We start from the raw sequence: 19,052 nt of genomic DNA, 5'->3' as shown, positions 1-19,052 counted from the left end.
AGTTCACTTAAGAGTGAGCAGTTATTAAATGGGAATTTTAACCAGGGCTTAATTTCTTAGATTAGAAGTGCCGGAGCCGTATGGAAGACTGTCAGCAAAGAGGAACAAGAGTAAATAAATAAATAAAATGACTATTAAACTCATTAATGATTTTTAAATTAAAGAGTTAATTATTATCAAATTAATTGATAGCTATTTAATTAATGTTAATAAATTGTTATTTAATCAATAATTATTATATAATTAATTATAATTGGTAATTATTAGATCATTAATTATTATTTATTGAAATAATTAAAGATTAAAGTAATTAAATTATTATAATTACATGAAATGTAAAGAGATAAATTGAAATTTAATACGCGATTTTTAATATAATTTTATTGTTAAAATAAAATTTTCAAGATAAAATTTCTACTGAAATTCTTATTCAATTACATAAAAGAAGTGCTGCAGCCTTCTTATTCAGGGCTCCGGTGCGTTCCGGCTAGAATTATGATTTATTACAGAAACTAATAAGAAGCACCGGAGCACCGAGACCCAGTGGGCTCCGGCCCAATTTAAGCTATAATCGTAGGGGGTAGTTCTTTTATGATCACAAAAAAACTCAATATACTTAAAGTATAGCTGATGAAAATTCCTGGGCAAAACAGAGTGAGAGTTAAGTGGGTGGAAACAATAAATGAGGAGAATCTTGGTGAGAGAGAAAGTTCTCTTTGACCGCGGCTCTCTGCTGATATAATTACAGCCATCAAGCAGATGTGTGTAAGGGGTAAAATGAATCCTGAATCTGACTCCTAAGAATGAATGTAAAGTTGTTGGTTACGCTTCCCTCCATTAGTGGATACTGTGGGAAAGACAGTGTATAGGACGTGCTTCAGCAGTTTATCTCAGTATTTCCTCTTATTGTACTCGCTTTCACTTAACGCACATTTAAGAACACAAATTTTCCTTCCTGCGAGGATAATTAACTGTAAGCATCGATAACAATACATTAGATATGACGGCATGGCGAGAAATTTACGCGTTCCTAAACAAACTCCCCAAAATTTATTGCTTTTCTTAAAGGGAAAGGTTTTCGCATGTGAGTGAGGGGACTTTACTTGAACGTTTCATGTTCTCATGAAATCGTATTTCTAGGGAAATATAGTATTGCAAGGTCTGCTTGTTGTTAAACGAAAATGTTAGGAATTCTAAATATTTCCCCTTTCAATTGTGGTTCAGTTTTATAAAGAGAAGTACCGGAGTTCATCTTATTTAGGGGTCCGGTGCGCTGTTGTTAAAATTGGGCTCCGGTGGGCTCCGGCGCAATTTAAGCACTGATTTTAACACACTAAATGTATACGAATGCAAATTAGTAAATTTCACTTTGACTAAAATTCTGAATTGGTTATAAGTATAGAACACCTTTTTCATATAGACTGCAATAAAAAGTGCTGACTTCTATTTACATATATAACTGGTGAAAATATTTTTCTCATACGCATAGTTTTAAGTAAAGATTGCATTTGGGCTCAGATGTTTATCACATATTTCTTTCTTCATCTTATTTACCACTTATTAAGTAATATTTCACATCGATATTTTTGCGAAGTATCCAACATGTGTTTGTATTTATTTCAACCAGATAGTGAAATCCTCATAATTGCCTATATTTGATCTAACTTCGCAATGAAAAGTTTAAAAAGCAATCGACGATCCCTTAATTATTTTTTACAGAAAATTGCGTGGCAGAATATTTTCAACCATCTTGCTTGAATCTCAAAGCACGCGAAAGGTCATGTGACATGACAGAAATATTACTGCATGTCGATTGGTCCATCCTAGAAGCCACTCCCTCGGTGGCTACACAGATGTGCACTTGTGAAATATGCATCCCGGATAACTTATTACGCCGCCAGGTACCTGCTTGACTAAATGAGCTATCAAGTAGACTCAGCTCATGTTGTAACAGTCAGGTACATCATCATACCGTTTTACAAACGTATCGGCATCTGACATGATATGTTCATCTGTTTCGTTAAACTCAAGGAAAGCCAGTCATTAAATCTTATATTTTCAACATTAAAGCAAGTGTATTCCTTCGGTACAAAACACGTTTTACTCTACTGCTTATCACTCTCAAGAACCTTCAAAAATTCAAAACCACACCTTTATCTCGGCCAGGAACGTAGCTAGAGTTTCCAGCGCCAGGGGACAACTGAGGAATTTGCGCCCTTTTCTGTGTGCCAAGAATGGAAAACATTTCATTAAAAATTTTGGTAGCATCAATTTGTCGCCCCGATGCGCCTGGGGACAGATGTCCCCCCTTGCCCCACCCTAGCTACGCCACTGATCTCGGCATCTGTAGAAAAATTCACCAGTTTCATCATTTCCTTCTTCAGAACGTTTATCACATAATGTTCTTAGATTTGTTAAAAAAAAAAAAAAAAAAAAAAAAAAAAAAACAGGTAGATACTTTTTCTGTCGCTGATACTGAAACTTGAATTGTTTCAAGAATTTTGACGCGAATGATATTTTTAAAGTATTTTAGCCCGAAAAAGCAAGGTGCTCCAGAATTCAACTTCATTATTCACTGATTCTAATTAATCCAGAGTCGATCTCCCTAAAAGTAGAAAAAGTTCCTAAAATTAGATTGTTATCGACCGATCGATAACAGTATTGCCGCGAATATCGCACAACAGAGAACGTGTCCGGCTCCTTTAATACTGAGCTGCCACACGAAATATTCACGTGACAAATTCAGAACAGTGATACCTCTAAGGGAGAATACAGGAAGAAATGAAAAGGAAAACCACTACAGTTTGAATTCTAAGGTGTGTTCGCGAACGGGCTGGCTGCATAGGTGTTTTCGTGTTTTTACCCATGTTTAAAGTGTATATGAGCCAGTTTCCCTTAAAATGTCCTCCACGAAGGCATCCCTCTCTTAAGGCAGATAGACCTCGAGTGCTTTGCCGTAATCTAATAAACCAAACCAATCTAAGATGTGTTTGTTAAAAGTGAAGCAGTTTGGAGTGATAGTCAGCACGAGCTGTAAATATGCGCCGAAAAACTTCTAATATCGAGTTTTAACGAAAGTTTCCCGCCACCGCAAATAGTTCGCGTAGACGTGTTTTGTTTCATATTTTGTCAAACAATTTTTGGCATTTGAAAGAGAGAGACTTGCTATAGAACACTGTATTGTTGAAATTTTTTAAAAAAATATCGTTATCATTAAATACAAGGTGCCTGAAATGGAACTATCATGTTACCAGATTAGAACTTTCATTTATTTCCCATTCCCTCTGCAGCAAAGTCAGCTGCAGAATGTCACCAAATCCTGTGTACTAGTGTCGTATCATATGACACTATGAAGGTTTCGTACCGAAAGTTCAAAAACAAGGACTATGACATTCAAGAAGCAGAGCGTTCTGGCAGACCTACTGATGTTAATGAGGACCGCCTGCGAGAACTTGTGAGAAAAGATCCGTATGCAACCACTCGAGAGCCTGCTAAGGAATTAGACATTACTGCCATGTCCATCAGTCGCGCTATGCATCGCATAAACTTCACGTACAAGTTCAATTGCTGGGTGCCGCATGAGCTGACTCAAGCAGATCAGGAGAGACATGTTCGGGCCGGCAGTAATATACTCAAATATCACCGCAAGGACGAAATTCTGGACCGAATCGTCACTTATAATGAAAAGTGGATTTACTTCAACAAGACAGGTCGAAAAGAGGGTTGGTCTGCGCCCAGTGAGCCAGTCACCAGCGTCGCCAAGCGCAATTTGACTAATGAAAAGATCATGCTTTCTATCTGGTGGGATTGCCATGGTATTTTCCACAAAGAGTATCTGGAAAAAGGTAAAACCCTTAACAGTAAGGTGTACTGTTCCAACAAGATAATGCAAGACAATTTGTGTGTCTTCATTCATGGGCTCGTTTTCACACCTGCAGCTACATCTTGTTGGTGATATCTTCCATTCCGCACAGGACGTCCGAAATGAGGTTGATCAGTTTTGGGGCTCGCTGCCACCAAGTTTCTGGGCCGAAGGCTTTGAAAAACTGCTAAAACGTTGGCAGAAAATCATATATTTGGGTGTTGATTTGGGTAAGGTTGCTCAAGTCGTACCTGTGCTTAAGTCGTACCTTCTCTGTATTTGGAGGGTTATGACTGCTACAGCTGTAGTGGTGCCACGATAGGATGTAGATGGCGCCAAATGCAGTCTGAACGTTTTATTGTGATTCATCACGTTAGAAATTTTTATTTCGACCGATTTTTTACCTTCTTCTTTCTTTTCTGTTTTTGTCTTCTTTTATTTAGATTTGTTTTGTTTAGATTTTAAATGCAGATCAAGTTGTGAGTAATGAAACTCATCCAGCACAAGAAACAACACAAAAAAACCCAAGAAGAAGAAGCAACTGTGGATCTTATCACAATTCTTTCTTTAACTTCAAATCATATAAAACAGCAGTTAGATACGTTATGTCCGATTCCAAATATAATAACCGGAAGCCGTAGAAGCGTAACCCCAGCACTCGAAATAACGTCAAGTGTGAATAAAGAAAATGTAAAAAATGCAATGCAGAAAAAGAAAGATGCAGTCATTACAGATTACAGATTAAAAACATTACAGATTAAAAAGGAAACAACATTACAGATTAAAAAGAAGAAAGGCAATACAACTATAGACAAATACGATTGGTTTTGTTCTCTTTGTGCAGAAGATCGAAAGGAAAATATGATTCAGTGCTTGAAATGTAAAACATGGGTGCACGATCTATGCGCAGGAATTAAAAAATATGTGTGTGATGCCTGTGCTTAATGAAAATAAATACTTGTTTTTCTGTAATTGAATCTTAATTTCCTAATAAAATGACCATTCTTAATGAATTTATTCTAAATAAATACCTAATAACTGTATTTTTAAGTAGGTACGACTTAAGCCATAGGTGGTACCACTTAAGACACTGGTTTCGTCAAGTCTTACCTTTGCAACTTTTTTAAAATTTAGATTAATTTACATGACAACACAAAGATTTTTTTACATTTGTTATTATTATTTGTTAACAATATTTACACTAGCATCGAATAGCAAATAAAATTTTTACATATTTGATAAATACTTATTGTTATGCAGGTTTTTTTAAGGGGTACGACTTGAGTAACCTTACCCTACTACCCGCACTAAAGGTACTGCTTTCACGTTTTTTTTTTTTTTTTTTTTTTTTTTTCTAACTTTACGAACGTTTTTTGGTGGAAGCATTTCGTTACAACCAGATGTAATGCTCTCGCCGGTTGAAATTTTCCTGTCGCACGAACAAATACATGTAGAATACAAGAAAAGAGATAAAGGCAAAAACTTACATGTGCACAACTACATACAGAAATGCAACACTACAATATAGATAGTGTATACAAACTAAATGTGCAATTTGGGAAAGGATTAAATCGAAAAGTTGGAGACCTTGGTGTAAACAGCCGCAAAATTCCTTTTGTCCTTATCGCAAATTTTATTATAAAATAATCTACAGATATTGAAGTATTGGCAGTTTAAAAGTTTTCCCATAAAAGTTCTTGTTTATATGATTAGGGATACCTTCAACTGATTTTTAAAACGGCTTCTTTGCACATGGTAGTCTTAAATCAAAACCAAGCTGCTTGGCGAATTAATCTTTTACTTGGCGCTATGTCTCTGCCTACTGGTAATTTCTATACCCTATTTTGACCTTATTTGGGGATTTTATCTTTTATTTGGAGATTTTACTTTAGTTTAAATAATCTACGACGGTTTAAATGCAACTAGACTTAGGAGCTATTGTTTACTTTAACTGTAATTGCATCTCCATCTCAGTGAGTAGTATAATTCCGCTCATGCTCTCGTGCAGACGCATGCATCCTTGTCACTTGTTAAATATAAAACTTGTTATGTTGTAAATATGATTACTGATTTATTTTACGAAGCGAATAAGTTCTCTTCCAGTATAACGACATGTGTAGTCACCCAATAGACTGCAGTGTTGTACCGAATATACTACAAATACATTCTGCAGTATTTTGATAACTGAATTATTGAACACAATCCGTGATGTATTTTCACATTAATACAGGAAATTCAAAAATAAAATATATATGTTTAAATTTTCCGCATCGAAATATTTTATGTTTTCTTCCTTTGGGGATATCTTTCTACACGAAGTAAAGAATCATTTGAAATTCGCCAGAGCCGGCAATTTTTGACGATGTTTTCGTTTTACTTTCGATCACTTTATCTGTGGGGTGTGTCTTCATCTCTCAGCACCATATGGGCCCACATCATTATCAGTCAGAGTAATTACAACCCGTGTTTCATCTCTGATCAACTGCGCATTACATTTTCAAGCGCTGTTTGTTGAGTAAGAGATTTTATCGCTCTGCCTATCTAGGCTGAAATAGAGTAGAGATAATATTACGGGTGTTTGTTTCCTAAACGCTGCACTAGAATTAACCTCTTGACATTGGCACACGCGTGCCCTTTCAAGGACTTCAGTAGCACAATCTGCGAAATATTTATGTAGCAAACAACTATGTTGTAAATACCAGTATCCCTCCTTCGCGAAATAACATTTTTGAATCTTGTTACCACTTTACTGCAAAGTTCAGTTGTATGTTACTCCTTGAACCCGAGTTTTCTCTGTTTTAAAAGTATTTGGATTAATAGGGATTGCAACCCATATAATGTTCGATAATCTGCATTAACTGGTTGTATTTCTATAATCTGCATAACGATAGGTCGTAATCAGCATAACTGTATACGAAGTATAGTATGACTGCAATGGAAAGACAATTTTATTTATTTATTTTTATTCACAACGTTTTATTTCAGTTAAGATAACGCAATTAAAAAATAAACATTTGTATTTTAACTAGTTAAAATGCAAAACTCTTTTTTTTTTTTTTTTTTATAAAATTAAACAATTGCGTTATTATTCATTTGCCTGAGCAAATGATCACTATCTGAATTTCAAAGAATTTAAATAAACTCTTTATTTAAATAAACCCATAAACTAATTGCGTAATATTGTTTCTATTTTCTTTGTGGTAAGTTTATTTTCATCACTCGTCACAGAGCTTAATTTCTAAAATGAGAAGCAGCACAGCCCTATGAAAAGTCATTACAAACAGTGAACAAAAATAGGCAAATATAATAATAATTAATAAAGCAATAAATAATGACTAGTTAGAAGTTAATGTAAATTAATAAAACAGCAAATAATGAGCAGTTAAAGCTGAATAGGGGAATAAAAAAGAAATCAAAAAGAAATTTGAAATTGTTCAGATTTTAACGTTTGCAAGGAAATATAAATTAGCAGTAGAGGTTATCAATAGAGAGGCATAGACTGAATAGCGAAATATTTTATAGGGCACTGCATGAATATACATTAGAACAACATGGAAATGTTATACATCTTCTGTATATTTGAAAAGTATTCAGTTGAAAAGTATTCAGTAGTTCAAAAAAATATACTATGTCCTTGTATAAAAATATTGAATGTTTTTAAATAAAAACAGCAGGAATTAAATACATTTTTATTTAAATCAAGCAAAATAAAAAAAAATAATAATAATATTCCCAAGTTCTGCATCTATTACTTTTAACTATCTTAGTCTGTAATCAATAACAGACGGATTCAGTTTGAAAAATAAGTATCTTACATTTTGTTAAATGACAACAGATCGAATGAAAAGTGAAACAATGCATTTACAATAGACAACATTTAAAGCGGGTTAACGCAAAATCATGTTTCGAGACTAATTAGTCCTTTTGGGTTAATAAAGCAATAAAAATAAAAAATTAAATGAATTAAGTTAAACTAACTCTAATGGTAAATTTTCACTGTTTAGTTGAGTTATTCAATATGATTAAAATCTTTCTAGAGAAGAAATAAAACGAAAGGGGAAAAATACGAAAAATTAGTTGTTCCTCGCTCCAATTTTTTTTAGAGTACAAATCCTCCGGCCCACGTACGTCCCCGCGCACGAATTTCGGCAAAATTCCAAAGATTCTTTTACCTTTAACACACAGCGTAAAATATTCTGGATGATCGAAAAAAAGTATCGTACATGTCCTAGGCTGGTAAAGTTTAGTTTTTTGCAACTATAAGAAAAATTAGAGAAAATATTGCTCATGGAGCTCATGCGCCGCAGGTGCCTTTTGTCGCCTGTCCCAGATTTTGTCGTCATACTAGTAGTAAAAATTTCGAATTGGTTGATCCCAATTTTGATTCAGAATATTATGGCGAATGAAATCCGTCGGTTCGGTATCCGTCTGTATCTCTCTTCTATCAAAATTTACTTGAGAGGATCTTCAAACAGGCGAATTTTTAACCCTTTGTGGCACACCTCAAAATTTCCTTCTGTACGCACAGAAAAATTGAATGAAAAAGGATTTATAGGTTACTCTGAACCTTCTTTATTTATAGTAGATGGCAGCTCAACACAAACCGGTCCATATATTTTAGCCATGTTTAGTTTTTTAAGACCCTCATTTTTCAAAGAAATCTCCCAGATTCTTTTAGGGTATAAAAGGAATTGTTTGAAAAGAAATTTCTATGTTATTGTTTGTCTGTATGCTAATCTTTTTATTTATATTAGTTTAAAATTTTTACCTTGAAATCTTGCCTAAAATCGAACTGCGAACCCTAAGTGTGCCCAGACAGGGCTCACCGATAACCTAGGACAACTGAGAGTCTGTATTCTTTGTTTCTCCGCATCTCATCGGTCAGTTCAATGACAACAATGCTCGTTTCAGCACTCTTTTCGACGCTCTGTTCAATCAGTGGGCCACTTTGGGCACACCCACAGAATTAAAACGATAAGTGCTATCTTCACAAAATTTTACTTGTGTACTCCTCTAGGCCTAATTAGACTGCTACCTTTTTTTTTTTTTTTTTTTTTTTTTTTTTTTTTTTTTTTTTAATCAAAACTACGACTTTACAAGGTAGCGTGCCGGAAAGGGTTAAAGCCCTGTTTCTCAATTAGAAACATCCATGTTTTAACCGACATTCGAATCCCTGCTCTTCTGTCGGGGGGGGGGGTCGGTTGCATTTTCTCACCAACTTATCGACTATGGTTCGCCGTACAAAAATATTTGTTTTGTTGCTGAGTAACTATCATCGGTAAATTTTTATTTCTTACCGAGCAAGCCTATCAAAGGCCGAGCGGGGAAGGCTGCTGAACACTAGTAGTTCGGTTTTTGATTTATTTAGTTGGTTGGTTGGTGTCGCGTCCTTTGTATCAAATGGATCCATTCGTGTAAATCACAACTTTTGCCAGTTCCACAATCTTTTCACTACATTAGCTCTCTCTGGAAAGGAAATTCCCCAAGCTTTGCAGAGCTGCAAGTATTGCCTGATAGCTGAATATGCGTTCTAGAGAAAGCTCCGTTTCGAGGCAGTTTCTACAAGTTCTATACGATCTGGTACCATCTTCATTAATTTTCATTCCTCTAAGATGGCAGTTTCTCAGTCTAGTAACGATCTTCTGATTTTCTCTGTTTGCATCAATCTCACATATATGATGATCTTTCTCAATAGATTTATCTTTCAGTCTATATGCGTCAATGGCACTAGCATCTTCAAGAGTGACGCGAATTGAGTTGTTGAGATTTCTTGCCTTTTTAGCCAGTTCATTGGCGGCCTCATTTTTTGATATATTTGATTATTGCAAAACAGTCGAGGCGTATTTGCCTAAGGGGATAGATGCCTTTGTGGAGGACTTTCTAAGAAAAAGTGGCTGGTATACACATTCCACATTGGTAGTTCGATCTGGGTTCAAAATTTGGAGAATGGGCTGGCCGCATGAGCATTTTTGTAGTTTCTCCATATGTAGCATAAATTGGAGCCAATTTCCTTTCAGAATCCTCCATGAAGGCATCTGTTCTCTTAGGGCTGATACCCCTAGTATGCTTTGCTATTAGTTAATTACTCTATACCAAACAGACGGAACTTTTTGGATCAAGACATTTTTTTATATGCTGATCGAAACTGAGATAAGTACTGAAATATTATTCTTGCACTATCTTTTCAATTAAATGTTGTGAAGATTTATAGAAGCTCGTTGCTTGGGCTCTATGGAAATTATATTTAGCAGTGCACCTAAAATTACAACACCTATGATATTCCTACTATAAAGATAACTAATTTTGTCTTATTTATTATTTTATATCATATGCATACCTGAATTCTGTAGAGAAAGCATTAGTTAATATGATTTAGAGCTATGCCTATCAATGAATAAATTAAAAATGAACATTACAAATTGATCACTGAAGATGATAGTAATATAAATTAAAATTATTTGAAATAATTTATTTCGTAGTAGTTTAATTTAAAATAAACTCATGTGATTTTTATGGTGGAATTACTTAACATCCCCCACACCATATAAATGCAGTTTGTATTTAAACTTTTTGAAACCGAATTTTGTAATGTAATCTGTAGCAATCTGTAGCAATCTTGCTCTTGAGCAAGAAGAAAGGAGGTGAGGACTTTGGCGAACGCAGTTTCCTCCAGTCCGTGAGGCTCGGTAAGTTAGAAGAAGCTGGCGAGTAAACGACCCAACTTCGGAATTCATAGATTGGAATTGTTAACCAATTCTGCAGGAAGGACGTATTGAATGCTTTCTTAATCTCAGAATTTGGCGATATAGTTCCTTAGATGATTGTATTTTTTACACTCATTCAATCTGTGCTCAAAATCATCTCGTACTTTGCAATTTACGCATAAAGGAGTACTTGAAAGTTTTAACTTGAATTTAAGGTAGTTCGTGAGGATTTTGTTAATTTTACATTCCATTTTCCTTGAGTCGGGCCAATTAATATTCAAGTATTTGGTATTTAAAACATTTTAAAAATAACAATAATACTTGGTATTCTGCCAAATGGTATCAATTTCCCCCTCCCTGTCTTCCCTAATTTCGTTTTTGATATCCTGCCATGTATATATAGGGAGGATTGGAGTATTGCGTGAATTTACCGCCTGTTTAGCCAAAAAATCTGCCCTTTCGTTGCTCTCGATGCCTTTGTGACCAGGTATCCAACAAATTATAATCTTACTATTTGGCATGTTTTTGTAAATTTCATATCGAATATTCTCGATTATGTTGTTATTTGAGTCTTCGAAGGAGGCAATAGCTTCTACTGCCGCAAGGCTGTCTCAGAAGCGACTCTCAGACTTTTGGAAGTAATTCCATCGGGACCCGGGGAGGAGTTTTTCCTACTTAGTGCGTACATTAATTCTTTGGCGGAAATTGGCTCAATTTTAGCCGGAGGAAAGTTGATAGGAGCCGACTGGGTAGTATTGTCTTTGGCGCTGTAATACTCTGCGAAAATATCCGCCTGAGCAGGCTTGTCTAATACACCTGCGTTGGAGTGAGTGATCACAAAATTTACCTCCAAGGAAGAGACCAATAGATATTTTTTAAGGTTTTTTACATTTTTAAAGACTTGCTTGCAAGAATTGGATTCATAGGAAATCTTTGTCCAGTATTTACGTTTTGCTTTTATTACCTCTCTTTTGTATTTAGCGTTTGCACCCTTATACTCCACCCAGTCGCTTAGATTAAGTGATCTTAGTGCCCTCCTTTTCAACTTATCTCTAAGATGTTTGAATTTGGCGCACTCCAAACTGAACCATGGGTTTTTTGGCTCGACCTTGTAGGTGATTTCTCTGGAGTGTATCTTGATAGCGCTGTTAATTACAGAGGTATAAGCATTAACTTTATCTTCCATATTACCAGCGCGGCAAACAGGCAAGCGTGACAGTGATATACTGACATCTCGCCAATTTGTATAGCTTTTAATTTTTCCAGATCTCTTCTTAAAACTATGATTAAAATTAAGATACACAGGAAAATGATCACTTTGACCCGTATCATCAAGTCTCTGGAACGACAGTCTGGACGCGATATTGACATTTACCATATAAAGGTCGAGGATTCCTCATTCTTGGCCACGACAAATATGAGTAGATTTCTTATTATTTAGAATGATCATATTAGAGTTCTTAGAGTCAATTAGCCAATTCATAAGCTTTTGACCGGTGGGCGATGTAATACTATCTCCAAAATTTCTATGGCAGGCGTTAAAATCGTCAACCAAGATCGTGAGAGGATCCTTAAAGGAATCCAATATCACTGAGTCTTCTGGTTTAAATCTTCCGGAAGGCCTATAGCAATTTACAATGGTAAATGTTTTACCGTAAGCATGCACTTTGATACTTAGAACTTCCATGTCAGATTTAATTCCAGTATCTGGAAGTTTGGAAACAGGTAGATTTTTTAACACCAAAATGGCAAGGCCACCGCCTTTACTGGGAAAATTTCTTTCTTTTAAAAAACTATTGTAGCCAGAAAGAAAAGGAACCCTAGGGTTCCTACTCCAGGTCTCCTGGAGACACACAACAGAAGGTTTTAACCAAAAAACAAAAGAAGACAAGAAACTTAAATTCGCCTCGAAACCTCGACAATTCCAACTAAATATAAAACACATGAAATTAGAAAGTATCATCATCAATTCGAGGAATTTCCTCTTCTTGAAGCGTGTCTGGCACAATATTCCAAGATATCAGCGGACTAGCCTGATGAATAATATTCAAATTTAGATGTTCTGTTTGAAGATTTTCATATGCTAGGCAGGTCTTTTTAAGATCCTCCTTGTATTTTTAGATCTGTTTTAGGGAGTTTTCATACAGGCTTCTAAGTTGCGTATTTTCAGTTTTAAGTTTGTTATTAACTTCCTTAAGATTTAAATTATCTACCTAAAGAGAATCAGTTTTACTTTCGAGATTTTCTAATCTTGCGAATATCTTACTTAAAACATTTCCCCTGGCTTCTGACGATACAGAGCCTTTAGTATATATATTTGTGTTGGTGTTAGTAGATTTTTGTTCTTCCTCTTTCTGGACAGCTTCTGCCCAGGAAAAATAACTGGAAGTCTGAAGTGGTTTCTTCGATGAAGATTCACGCTTCTGACCGTTCACTTCCCCTTTTTTGATATTTATTTTTGGGCAAGATTTGTCTAAAGCGTTATGCTCACCTCCAAATCTAAAGCAACTGGTATTATTTTTACATGGGTCGTTGCAGTCATTTTTATCACAGTTCGCACATCTCGCTTTGCTTTTGCAGAGTTTCGACTTGTGGCCTATATTACAGCACTTGTAGCATATTATGGTATTTTCAATATATTTGTTTACCGCAAAATTTATTCGACCTATTTTGATATCAGACCGACAGCAGGAACCAAGTTCCTTAATCAGAATTATTGGCACCTTTTCGTCCGACCTTGGCTTAGTGAATCTTATAATACACGAAAATTTAATTTCACTTTCTTCTAGGCCAGCTGCTATGTCTTCTAAACTAAGTTGAGTATCAACATTTTTAACTACATGTTTAGTTGTGTACGTGTCTTCAATTATTGAGGCCTTTGCTCCGACACCTTCCAGGATTTTAATTTACAGAATTTTTCTATAGTTCTGATTCTTTTCATGGAAATAATGATTTTTTTTTCTCTCGTGATATAAATATTATCTTCTTTATCAGTAATTTCATTTAGAATAGAACCTTTTTTGAACAATTTACCAACCGGGATACCAGATTCAATTCCTTTCAGAACAATTTTTAACCTCTTTTGTGCCATTTTTAAAAGCTATTTTGACTTTGTCAATAGCGGTTGTATCCGCGCTATAAAAGTTTCCATTTGTTTTCCTCTCTTTATTGCTGCCACTGTCCATGTCATTATCTGGTTTACGCTTAAGTTCACTAAGCATAATCCCAAACAATTCTTCTGGAAATAGAATACATTCGAATTAATTGAATTACTAGTAGAAAATATATACAGATAAACTTCTCCCAAAAAGAGAACTTTTCCGTATCAAAAGCACTCGTGAAAAATCCTTGTAATGTAATGTTGCAGCAGAAAGAAATTTTCGTAAATTTTGCGTATGTACTTCCCCCGATCTCTTACTGCCTAAATAAACATTTTTAATTAAAAAATTAGTTTTTTAGTTAGACCCGTCCTCATCTAAATTAAAGAACTAATATGAACTAAAGCCTCGACGACATAACAGAGAAAAATTGTCCTGAACAAACTTTTGGTCGTGCAGACGCAAAATCAGAATTTAAATTGGTCATTTGCTCATGTGGGAATTCGGTTGGAAAAATGTTGCCGAAAAACAAGCTTACGGGAGCTATTTCTTGAAGAGTAAGATAAGGTCTCGCGCATGTGCAAGCGGTGACTTTTTTTTTTTTTGCCTTTGCCGATTACCAGCTGCTTAGGACCGCCATTTTGAGTCACGTTTTATCATTTATGGCAAGTTTGAAATCTTTTGAAATTGTTTCATGTTAAGTTGTATTTACCAAGATGATTAATGAAGATAATCCCACCCGTCGTGAACGCGAATGGTGAGTTAGAACCTTAATTCTTTCTGTTTGAATATTAAAAATAGGTTCAAATATCCAGAAATGTAACAATTTGTAAGAAAAAGAAATTTAATTACTGTTAAACGTTTTTATTTTTAAATCGAACTTAACGTATCAGACGTTTTTATAATTCAGCATATTAAAGAAAAGTATATCTATGTCCAAGATTGTTGCTAAACTATATCAATTACACATCAGATATTGGTCTTTAAATTTGCTGCATATATAAATTCCTGCGAACGTTAACTGAATTAAAAGTGCTTATTGCTCAATGTGTACATTTGACTTTATGTAAGCATGTGCAATCAGACTTGTTAAGACAGCCTGAAACTCTAGGCCACAGAAGTTCTTCAGGAGCCCCCAGTGCTGACTTTTTTGTGTCATGATGTAAAAATAGAGTTGGATGAGTTATAGAATGATTTTGGGATCTCTTCGATCCTGGGCCCTTAGGTCTGCACTTTGTAGGTTTAGATAGTAACTAGGATCTGCATGCAGTAAGTTATCTCAGCACTCTGCAAGTTTCAACAGTATCTAGGTTGATACCTCCATTGAGCATTATCAGTTGCATACTAATTTATATTGCAGACTGCATTGTTTTCTTAGCATCAAAACGGAATATGCTGATATATTTTGGTTATAAATAATATTTGCCAATGTGTCTAAAGATGACCTAGTTGAATGTACTAACTGCAAAGTAGATATGGCTGCTGACTACTGTATTATGACGTGATTTCAAATCCCACTGAATGAGCTGGTTGCATGGGCATTTTCATAGTTTATTCCATGTGTGATATGAATATGAGCCAATTTCCTTTGAAAGTCCTTTACAAAGGCATTTCTTTTCTTAGGTTATTCTAGTGTTCTTTTCCATGATCCCAATCACCCAGGCCCGACTTACCCAACGCTATCTTTGCAGTTCCTAAACTCTGCTGCCTGTATCTCGTTAAATTCTAAAACTTTTGCTATGCTCTCTGGTTACACTAGCTCTGCTACTGGCACCAAGACTATTGCTAGACTTTTTGCCACATGGTGCAAACTCTGTGACTACGATATTCTGCCCCTAGTTCCTTCCTAAATTGTAAATATTTTGTCTCCCCTAGTCGTGCTGCCCATTGGTGTGGCTGCACAGGTTGCATGGGCTGTAGAGCTGGCCCTGAATGGCTCTGTCATCACCTAGTTGATATAATGGTTAATGAGGACTGGGAGTCATAGGATTCGTCATGAATTTAGGGTACTGTTCTGTTATCGGAATCAGATTCAGAAATGTATGAATGTAGGCATGTGTATATGGATATATGTGTTTAAGTATACATATATTTGTACTTACATATTTATGCATGCATACATGAACACGTGCATCTGTTCATACATGTATACATGCATATGTATATAAATTTCTAGGTCTGGTCCTGATAACAGAACAGTACTGAATTTAGTCTCTGATAAGGTATGGATGTTTACAGCACTAGTATCTTTGCAAAATGGTGAGTATCAAATCCATTGCACCCAAAAAACTTTTGGTAAAATTGATTATGGAAAGGATGGAAATGAGCCCCTGAATTCCATACCCATAAGAACTTTCAGTCTGATAGAATCTGGCCAGAGTCGTAGCTAGGGTTTTCAGCACCCAGGGACAGCTGAAGATTTCGTGCCCCCTACTACTTGCCAAGGATGGAAAACATTTAATTCTAAAATGTCGTAACATCAGTTTGGCGCCCCTTGGATTCTGCACCCGGGGACAGATGCCCCCCTCTAGCTATGCCCCTGAATCTGGCTAAAACAACCTTTGTGTATTTTGCCAAATTGAACAACTCTATAGTGTTCCTGTCCAATAGAGATTACATAGTGGAATAAAATTTTTCAGTGTTATGTTATGTGATAGTACTTGTAGGCAATGCATATTGCAATCACATACAAAGATGATTCAGTTTGCATTAAATCCCTAGCCATTCATTAGATATAGAGAGGTCAATCTTGCTAAAATTAAATTTCCTATTAAATTCAGAAGAGGAGGAAAAGTGCTGCCTTTTTTGGCAGGGGTAATATTTCTAAAGATAAGATATAATTAACCTCATTCCTAGAAAGGCTTTTATGAACTCTTCCTCCTACCTTTCTTAGAAAATAGCTGTCAAATTTTTATTGTAATAAATTACACATATAATTTTATTGCTATAGTGGTTAATCTTTGGATTATGGTAACTTGGCGATTTTTTGGAGAAAATTTGGCAACCAACCCTGCTACAGCAACCTGCTAGTTTTTTGTTTTTTTTTTGGTCCCCATTTTGTTTTCACAAAGTAAAGGCATGTTTTTTTTTACTCAAAATTTTTTTCCAACAATCTGCTAGCCGAATTACACTTATGCTAGAACTTTTATAAAACAAAAGTGCTTAATCATGATGATGATTAGGTGCGAAATTGGGAGAAAGTCATCCATAATCGCCCACTGCTTGCCGCGTTTTTAAGAATTGGACATACACGGTATCCATGTACACGTCGACCTATTTTCACTTAAAAATACATCCCAGAATTGCACAAAGATGGCATTGCGCACACTCTTGACTTTATCCCTGTACACTGCTAAAGTCCTAGCTAGTAACCTTTATCGCCTTACCAAAATGTCGCCAAACTACCTGTTACTATATTCCAAAGATTAGCCGCTATAGTTAGCTTTTTTTTTTTTTTTTTTTTTTTTTGTGTGTGTGTGTGTGTGTGTGTGGCAAGAGGATGGACAATTTACTTGTAGATATATGTTAAATATCTGTGCTTTTATTGTTATATTTTATTTATTGTTATTGTTATTGCATTTTTAAATTCAACTTCTTCATTGATATTATTTAATTTCTTAGGTTGAAAAATTCTTCTCCAAAATCTTATGTTCGATGTGTTGCATGCAATGCTAATTCTTGGTATTTTCCTGAGAGGAAATTCTTCCGATTTCCTAAAGATCCTGAAAGGTAACAGACTAATTTTTAATTTTCTTAAAATATATTAGGATTAGTGTAAATAGTAATATGTTTATATTTTTTAACTTTCATTCATCCGGAAATTATGTTGTCAACCTTGTATAAGTTGTTCCTGTCAAGAATGGCAGGAAAAAATAAGTGAAATGATAATAAGATATTTAATTATCAATATTGAAAATTAAATGAAAATATAAAGAGATAAATAACAATGCAAATAGATTGAAATAATCTGTTGCAAAAAATTGAATGAAAGGTGAATAAATTAAATAGTGAAAAGGCATGGCATGGAGGGTTAAAAAGGATAGATACAGTTTCGAGTGAAATTATTCACAAACAGATAAAACTGCTTCTCATATTAGCTTCTAATTCATGTATCTTTTTGCTCAGGTGGTATAGCTATAGTCTATTACTCTAGAGTAGACACACTTCAAGGCCCTCCCTTCATGACGATTGAATATATCATCATCACAGCCCAAAGGGAATTAGGAGATTTTAGCAAATCAGAGGACCTTGATCTTTTTCATTTCTTTTCATTTTAGCCTAGAAAGGCTATTTATTAGTCTTGAAACAGCATTTTGCATCGAATCACTTTTCAAATTCTTGCATCAACTATTATTGCCATGTATTAAAGAAATTAAATGCTGAAGAATCTGCATGAATCTATGTATGTGAAAAAAACAATGGCACATAGAGCCATCAAATTTTGAATAACATAGTTCTCCACCTGAGTATCAGCACCCAAAAGTTCAAATTTTATATTTCTTATTTTGTAAAACTTCAACTAATTTTTGATTAACAAATTCAGCAATTGCAAAATGAGTAGTGGCAACACCATGCGGAATGAAACATTTTCATTTCCAGCACCTAAGACTGCCTATCGGAAATTCTAAAGATATGCTGCTTTTAAATATTTTTAACCCAAATACTCTCGAAACATGTATGTGTGTGTAAATGAAAAAGTGCTCATTTGAGCATAAAATAAAAGCTGAAAGCTTTCAGATTTTTTTCTCTCAACTGTCTACTGTGTTTGAGTAAAATGGCCTTGAAGTATCTATCCTAGGTAATGGACTGTAATATCCCCTGAATGTTAGGGTAGTTCAGAGAGTGCTCATGAAATTCATAAATATTCCTTTTCCTACATAAATTATATTTCAGCATGGGAACTTTCTCCCCATATTCACTGGAAATCAAGTCTCAAGTTTCCAACATATTTTGCTCTTCCAAAGGAAAGTGAGGCATACAATTAGCAGTTAGTACAATTCCCAGCTTTATTACCTGCTGAAAGAAATGTTGCATTAATAATATAATTTCTGTTAGCATTGCAAGTCAGTTAAAAGCAAGCTTATTGAATTTAGAATTGTATGCTGTCATTGAAATTAGGATTTCATTCCAAAACTGGATAATTTCAGAGCTGGGATTCAGCTGAATTTAAGCTTATTTTTATTATATGTTTTTGTTACTGAATTGTATTGAATAAAAGTTTAATTCAAGTATATTTTGATTCTTAATAAAAAAACATTAGTTAAATATATTTAATTGAAGAATATAATAACTCAGTTTCAGTACCTGGCTAATTAAAAGTTGAATATATTAATATTCAGTACTTATGTGTAAAGAGGATAGATTACTCCAGTTTTTACTGTTAAAAAA

General features: G+C 34.8%; 1 protein-coding gene across 2 annotated transcripts in view; it reads left to right on the top strand.

The window, feature by feature from the left end:
* The window catches only part of LOC118196615 (uncharacterized), a 96,055-nt gene that overhangs the window by 6,093 nt on the left and 70,910 nt on the right, over nucleotides 1–19,052 (top strand). Inside the window, exons 1-2 of one of the 2 annotated variants that reach the window (XM_035368084.2) lie at nucleotides 14,267–14,421; nucleotides 17,286–17,393. In XM_035368084.2, the coding sequence (XP_035223975.2) occupies nucleotides 14,381–14,421; nucleotides 17,286–17,393 (149 nt within the window). In that variant the 5' untranslated portion in view covers nucleotides 14,267–14,380. Of the gene's footprint in view, nucleotides 1–14,266; nucleotides 14,422–17,285; nucleotides 17,394–19,052 lie in introns of those variants that run through there. The other variant, XM_085816915.1, reaches the window with a different exon arrangement.

The sequence above is a fragment of the Stegodyphus dumicola genome, chromosome 1 (genome assembly GCF_044657685.1).
Source record: "Stegodyphus dumicola isolate Sdum_Otavi_A_Nest chromosome 1, ASM4465768v1".
Lineage (NCBI taxonomy): Eukaryota > Metazoa > Arthropoda > Arachnida > Araneae > Eresidae > Stegodyphus > Stegodyphus dumicola.
This window is presented reverse-complemented; position numbering and strand designations above follow the sequence as displayed.